Source organism: Charadrius vociferus, unplaced genomic scaffold, assembly GCF_000708025.1.
Source record: "Charadrius vociferus isolate BGI_N301 unplaced genomic scaffold, ASM70802v2 scaffold257, whole genome shotgun sequence".
NCBI lineage: Eukaryota > Metazoa > Chordata > Aves > Charadriiformes > Charadriidae > Charadrius > Charadrius vociferus.
Genome location: NW_009649473.1, coordinates 613,907 through 621,690, shown reverse-complemented (window position 1 = coordinate 621,690; position 7,784 = coordinate 613,907). Strand labels below are relative to the sequence as shown.

The 7,784-nt window shown below is 52.2% G+C and overlaps 1 protein-coding gene across 1 annotated transcript in view; it reads left to right on the top strand.

The window, feature by feature from the left end:
- The first annotated feature begins 923 nt into the window (after positions 1–923).
- The window catches only part of PODXL2 (podocalyxin-like 2), a 28,056-nt gene continuing 21,195 nt past the window's right edge, over positions 924–7,784 (top strand). The window contains exon 1 of the mRNA XM_009889885.1: positions 924–1,053. Within this exon, the coding sequence (XP_009888187.1) occupies positions 924–1,053 (130 nt within the window). The remainder of the gene's footprint in view (positions 1,054–7,784) is intronic.

The window sequence follows — 7,784 nt, the reverse complement described above, 5'->3', positions numbered from 1 at the left end:
GGGGACCCCCCACGCCGTGGCCGGTACCGACACGGGCAGATCCCCGCACTGGGAGCGAGGATGGACGTCACCCCGAATGGGGCACGCTACTCACTCCGGCGGGATAGACCCTGCTATGGGGGGGCTGCCCCAAAACAGCTTTCTCTTGCATTGATGGCTTCGTCTGGCGTCGTGGTAATTTTGCTAACTACTGCGAAACTGGCACAAAGGAAGGGGGAATCACAAATTGCTCCGCTTTTCCCCAAGAGCCTCCTCTTGAAATTCGGAGGAGAGGTAGGGTGCCAGGGAAAGGCAATTAAGTGCAGGAATAATTATACTCGGAATAGTTATGAAGGCTCTGCTTCTATTTTTAAATAGTTTGGGGAAATTTCCCAACAAAGGGATCCCCCCAAAGACTCGTGAGGCTGAGATTGCCCTCTCCCTCCCTACCCCCATCGCTTTTGTACAGAAATCTGGTTAGTGTGGAACAGGAGTTTTGAACAGGGACATTTAAAGAGTGGGGGAGTCTTTGTCTTGAGTCATTCTGGCAGGGAGGGAAGGGCTGATTTCCCAACCAGTCACTGTCTTCCAGCACGACCGAGCTGGTATATGGTGACATCCAGCCCCCTGGCACGTCTCTCTTATTACCCCAATCTCCCGAAAATGTTCATGGGGGAATGTGTCATCTGTGGAGCCGCTCTGTCCATGAGCTGTGTGTACAGTGCCTCACCCCTGTCGTCTGGGGCTCCCTGAAGAGAAGGGATAAAGCCTTTTAGGTTTGCAAACAATAGTGAGCTTAAAGAGCAAAATGGATCAGAAAACCTGTTGGGGTTTTGTGCCAATACTCTGTGGCACAGAAGCAATAAGCCTTTCCAGAGCTGAAGAGGGAGCCAGTTTTGTGGCTTCCTCCAGGCAGGTTGTCCACATTAGGGAAAACCTCAGGCATGGCTGCCAAAGGTCCTTTAGCTGTGTCTCAGCAGGAGACCCGTGTCTCCAAATTCAGCCAGACCTCCACCTCCTCCACAGAGGAGGGCAAGGTACATGGCGGGGAACTGCCGTATTCCCGGTCTGCTGGTGAGGGTTGGCCCCATCCCCGTCACTTGAAAGCTGCATTTACTCTGCGGAGGAAAGAGACGGACCTCGTGGTGGTTTTAAAATCTGGCGGCCAAAAGGACCATGGCTGATACTGCTGTGCAGACGGAGGATGTGTTTCCTATTCTGCTGAGGCTGCTGGAAACTCTCTCGTATTGCTGTCCAGGTGGTGTTAATATGGAGGATTTGGGTCCTTGGCTTTCCCTGTGATCCTCTCCACTGTCCTAGCAGGAAGACACGTAGGGGTGGGAGGCATGCAGCAGCTCTGTGGGACAGCTCAGTTCCTAATCTAGTGAAACTGGTAATCCTGGTGGGTTGTGGCAGCTCTGGGGGGCTGGACTCAACTGGCCAGGCATCTTCGGACACCTGGACTCCTACCTAGATAGGAGGTCAGGAGCTGAGATGCAAACTGCTGGGAATATATAAATCAAGCCCTGTTTTGGTTAGTAGCTTTGCTTAGCGATTTTGGATCTGTTCCAGTCTGGAATAATGCAGTGCACTCCAGCCTTGCTCCTCCAGTCCCGCAGGACAGGTATAGTTAAAACCTGAGGGAGAACTGGAGGGGCTGAGTGCAGTTCCCCTGTGCTTCCCAGGATCCGGAGCCTCTGCAGACCTGCGGGATGGGCTGAAACGGGACCTGTGCCTCATCAAGTCTCATCAGATTGCTGGGCAGCACAGGTCTGCTGGCAGAGGGTGGAAGCATCTCTCCAGGCTCTAGAGTATCTGAGCCCCTTTGCTTTTGGAAGTAGGAAAATTATGTGGTTAAAAGCAGGGAGAGAAGGGAGGGAATTGGTCTCTTCCATCTTGTTGCCCCAGGTGCTTGTCTGCATGTGGGCTATTTAAGTTTGAGGTTTTTTTTCCCTTCTGCCCGCTTAGAATATTCCTTGTTAGCATTGTGTGAATGAGCCCGAGATGAGGGAGTATAAATCAGGATGGATGAAAATTCCCTGTAGTCAGTTTTTCCTTGGCCTCTTCAGCACCATAAGGAAATGCTCATTTAATTATAAGCATCAGGGGTAGAAATAACTACATTAAGTCCTCAAGGGGAAGCTGCCGGCGACGAGCTGCAGATCAGAGCGCACAAAAGTTTTTTTTTTCCCCTCACTCAGCGTGGGAAGAAGCTCCGGCATTTCGTGGGTACCTGGGTGAGCAGCAGCAGCAACGGCAGCCCTGCTGCAGGGCCAGGGGAGAGGGGCTGCGGGGAAGGTGCATCAGGGCCCGCAGCTGGCGGTCGGGTGAACTTCCCGTTCTCGCTGGCTATTGAAACACGTAATCCCAAAAGAATGGAGAGAGGCTATTTGTCAGCCACACGAGCGCAGCCCGCACAGAGGCAAAGCAAACACGTGCGTTGGTTTGTTCAGAGGGCCAGGGATGTTGGCAAGGAAGATATTCCCTGCTGCGCCTCGGATCAGCCCTTCGCTGTCCCTGTGCCTGGTTAAGCCCCATGGTGGCTACCGGGGTTTGGATGTGCATTCTTGTTTTGAGGATAATTTTTTTTTTTTTTTTTTTTACTGTTGGGAAGGCAGCTTTGCAGCCCTCCCTCTGAATGACAACTGCAACCATTCTTGGCCCTTCCTATCCTGCCTGATGTGTTGTGAAGGTAGTCAGGACCTATGTGTGTGCCCTGGGACTATCAAACCTTTGCGCGAGCTTTTTTGCCTCGGATGCATGAGGTTGCTTGGAGAGTGGAGCCTTTTTGGGGGTGAGACTGCTGTGCGGAATACCAGGGTGGTTGTCACTGCACCACTACAGGGGCTGGAGCAGAGTGTAACCACTTTGTGCTCAGAGTTTTAAAGACCTGTTGGGGTGTAAAAGGCTTCTGTTATATTTTGATGGGTGTCTGTGTCTTGAGGGAAGTCCCTCCTGTACCTGCGGTCGTGCTTGCTCTGCCCAGGCAGGGAGGCTTTGAAGAAGAAGCAGCCACAGGCCTTTATTTGGTGTGCTGGAGATCAGACTGAGCACTATGGGGTACACAGTCCAGGTTGGGACAGAGTGAGAAGAGGAAGCACAAGCCTGGTGACGTGATTTTTAGCAGACAGATGAAATGCTTTGGGCCTACAAGAGGGCAAAGGAATCTGTGAGCTGTGGTTTTTCTCTTAGATCAGTGGCTTTCATCCTGTGGTCTGTTAACCCCTGGGAGCTGTGGGCTGCTTTGAGGAGGCCTATGAAGAGTAACCGAGGAAAGAAAATTCACTTCTGCTGTATACAACTGTCTACCCGATGCTGTTTCCCCAGGGGCTGCATCTCCCCCGCCCTGAGTTGGGAGCTGCCACTGTCGATAGCGAGAAGCGCGGAGGAGAGCAGACGTTGCAGCAGCAGAGGAGGGAGGTGTGAAGGCTACGAGACGATCTGGGGAGGGAGCGAAGGCAAACAGTCTGGGAGACTGAAACCAGGCAAGATTGTGACTCCCGGCATGAATGGTTGAGCAAAGGGGGAAGGACAGACAGGCTTGTCTGAATTGCCACGACCTCCTTGTGTGGAGTCTCTTCTGTGAAGACAAGTGGTGGTGCTTAGAGCAGATGTTACTAATTGTAAAGAATGTAGACCCAACTCTTCTCAGCAGTGGACTGAGGATGCCCGGCACCCCTGGAGGTCAGGCCCCTGGCGCACATGTGCTTATGAAGGGTACATCTGCAATTATCTGCAAAATCAGGGGCATCTTCTGGCAGTGCCTTGCCATATCCCGTGGATATACTTGGGTCTGCGTGCTGTAGAGGTTCTCTGCCAAAATGCCAGGGGAGCAAGTGTTGGCAGTCCTTCACAAGGTGGCACCCACTCAGTACGTGCAGACATGCATGCCCTGTAGCCTGGTGTTTGAGCTCTCCGATTATGCTCGCTGTAAAAGCCTGAAGATACTGGCACAGCTACTGTGTGCTCTAGGATCTCCCTCTAAAGAGTCGTCCCATTGCAAGGGCTTTTTTGGTTGTGCCTTGTCCCCCTTCCCTCAGTTGGTACACATTGTTAAGTGTGTGTGCCCCTCACAGACCCGAGTGCTTTCCCCATTGCTTTGTAAAATGTACCAAGGCCATGAGAAGGTGGATGGTTTCAGAGGGACACTTGGTGAGGGACCTGGTTGCTGGCAGTACCAGAGGAGGATGGCAGTCTGATCTTGTTTTCTGAAGCCCTAATTGGAAATGATCTCGGAGATTAGGGACCCAGCTGGATTTGTAAGTGGTCTAGTGCAGCGTGGGAGAGCAGCAGTAAGGCTGTGTGGAAGCTGGGCTGGGAGAGGTCTCTTAGGTGGAGCGTCCCAGCATGGGTATGGTCCGTAACTCTGAATTAGCACCAAAGGGTCTGATATATGGTTGTCCCATATGCTTCTTTGTGCAAGCTATGAAGGGTCTGAGGGTCAGAGACTCAAGGTGAGCATGGGGGAATCAGCTTGGCCGTCCCTCAGCTGAACAACATTTTCTTCTCTTCTTCCACTGCCTGTGGCTGGGGTTCTTTTTTTTGTTATTTAAATTACTGTGTGTTTTGTTATGTTCTGGAAGCGGTTTGTGCCGTTGGCTGTTCTGACCTGGGGCCTCTCTCCTCTCTGCCCTTGGGCCTTGCTCCCCTGCTTTTCCAGGCGTGGTGGTCTGGGGGAGGTCTGGGAACCGAATATCCCTGGCAGATGCTTCCCTCATCTGGTCATTGTGTTTCTGTCCTAACCGATTATCAGTAAATGACCTATTCCTGACCCGGCTCTCCTAGGAAATAACATTCTTGGATAACTCCTGGGTTTGGGGTGGGCTTGAAAGGAAGGTCAACGGTAGCATGGCCAGATGGACATTGTTGCGACTGCTGCGTTGGCAATACCGAGGTGCTCTGACTCCTCTCCCTGGTACCCAGTGTGTGACTGCGCTTGGGTGGTGCTGTGGAGGCTCTGCTAGTTGATGGCGAGAGGCAGGTAAGTCACAGCATGTGCTCCGGGCGAGCGCGCGTCCCTTCGGCAGGCTGATCCTGCCTCCCTGGCAGTGTGGGGTGGCCGCAGCACCCAGGAAGGAGAGATAACGCCAACCTTCAGCTGGGTAAACTGAAGGGCACACCAGCCCCACTATAGGTCAAGCCGATGTGATGACATCTTAAGGGATGTTTGTGTGTCTCCTTGGGGAGAAAATTGAGGTTTGCTTGTTAAAAAGCAAGAAAATTTTAAAGGCTCTTTGACACAGTCACAGCCAGATTCCATTTCATCTCCCCAAATCCCTCCTCTCATTTCAGCTGGATACAGAAGCTACTTATGTTCTCTTTCACTTCTAGTCCTGTTCACTGGGCCAGTTGGGAGCTTCTAAAGAGTTGCCCTGTCCTGTGGAGAGGTGACTTGCCTTGTGGCAAAGGGATAAAGTAGTTCTTGGTCAGCTAATGTAGAAAATACTTTGGGATTCTTTTGGAATTGTTTAGAAATGTGAAACTGCTCTTATTCACAGCAGTTTGGGAGAGAGATGGCAGATGTTCTTTCCTCAGATTTTTTTTTTTTTTTTCCTGTTGCTGAGCAAAACTCCCCCATCTGCCTCGTCCGGGGCTGTTATATCGAATCCTCTGCTGAGCTGAACAGAGTAAGCTTCACCACTTTGACTTGGAACTGTTTTTTGAGGGGCCAGTGGGGTCAGCAACAAGCAAACTCATTTCATCTGTACATCCTCCTAGCTGGCTCTTTTCCAGTGGCTTTGGAAAGGTAATGCTGCAGTATTATTCCCTGTTGTTGAAATCACCCCATTCTGTTCCTTGCAGAGGTGAGGCGTCTTTTGCAAGGTCAGCGTTAACCTCCACGTGTCACCTTTGTGGGTGCTAGCAGCTGGAGAGCTCACAGCCAGCACGGGAGCTCCCATGCTGGTTTTGGTGCTCTCTCTCCGCCTTTGTTCCCGCTCCCCCTCCATCTACCTCTCCCTCTTTCTCTCCTTTCTCGCCACTCCTCTGTCTGATCTGGGGAGGGTTTTCTCTCCCGTGCTCGCAGCCCTGCCGTTTCCCCGAAGGCTGGCTGCCCTCTTTAACATGCAGAGCCTCATCTCCTCCAGGTTACGCAGAGGTGCTGCAAAAATAGGAATGAGAGACAAACGCCCCATTGAAGCAGCTGGCGAGCCCTGGCTCTGTTCCCTGCTCCCTCCCATCTACAGTCGCAGGGCTTTATTCGGTTGTGTTTCTTTATTCCTATCGCTTGATCTGCCTTTTAGAATACAAAATTGGAAGACTGATGGCTGATAGAAGTCGTCTAGTTCCCGTTCCCCATCCTAGGAGGAAAATGGCTAGCCACTGATGGCTCAGGCGTTAGATTTCCTCTCTCGGCTCTGCTCCCCTGCCTCCCAGCTCAGCTCGTGCTTTGATTCTTTCTTTGCTTCCCAGTTGACAGCTGCATTGAGCTCCTTTATGAGATGCTTGGAAGAGAGGGGGGAAGGTGGTGAATCTTGGGTCTGCTGTTTGGCACCCCAAGCCTTTGAGTTTTTGCTGCTGGTGCAAAAGGTATGAAGTGGTGTCCGGATGCTGTCTGGAGAAGTACCCATTTGTACGCTGGTGCAATGGTGCCATTAGCCCTGTGGCATTTGGGTTGGCACTGGCACGGAGGGTTCCCCCAGGCCGCCCTCTGCATCTTGTGCCTGTGAATCGGGGCCGAAGGTATTGTCGTGGTCCAGATCCACCCCAGGAGAAACCTGGCTTGCTCAGGCTGTGTCTATTAATGACTCAGTCTTAGGGATGAGGTGGTGTAGTTTTATCTTGGGCTGTGGAGATCAGAGCTTCCCAGTAAACAAGATAATGCAGCTTAGGGGGTTTTAGCTGGGTAAACACTTCAGAGTTAAATGAGGGTAAACAAACTCCCAGGATCTGAGCTTCCCACATGGATGGGATTAGCTCTGTGGGTGCCCAGGTTGGCCTGCCACAAGATCTCCATTGTAGAGGTGGTGGGATGGGCTGTGGCTGAGCTCTGGAGGCAGCCCAAACGGGGTGTAGCTGATGGAAATGGAGAGTCTTGAACCGATCTTTGAAGCTGGTGCAGAGTTAGATTTTGAGGCTTTGCCTAGCTGGATGGGAGACCTGGAACATGCGTTGTAGCATGGCTGGAAAGCCAGAGCGCCATATCAGCCACTGTTAATGGGAGCTGGGGAAAACTGAGGCATTGGGGTGGATAAAGAGCTGGTCTAGGATCCAGGCAGTCAGTTGCAGTCCCAACTACACCAGGTTTTTTGTGTGATCTTGGACCTGCTGTGGTCTTTCCCCATCCTTCTGCTTCCCTTTTTTCTGGACAACTTTGAGAATAATGTTCCCTTTCTCCCCGCTCGCTGCTCTCTTGTCATGTTTGCTTAAGCTGTAAGCTTCTCAAGACAAGTGCTCTCTCCTCTGGGCTGCACGGGGCTCAGCAGTGCTCGCTGTTAGTGACGCAGGTGTCTTGTGGCAGCCTGGGGAAGCCCAGTCTGGGCACCATCACGTTGGAGCCTGGTAAGCACCACCGAATTGGGGCTGGCCTGGCCAGGTCTCTCTGGATCCGTGCTCCCACAGGAGAGGTGTGCAGACTTCACTGTGCGTGCACAGCTCGCAGGGAGCCAGTCCATCCCCAGGGATGCCCAGAGATGCTTTGGTTGGCTCCATGATGCTGCAGTAGCTTTCTTCCCCTGCGATACTCTGCCTCCGTTGCCGTTCCCTTTTTGTTGCTGCGCTGGCCTCAGCCGGTCTTGCCTTGGATCAATAGAACAAAATCAACGAGACTGGGAAGTGCTGAAGCCTGGCCCAAGCGTATATGGGAA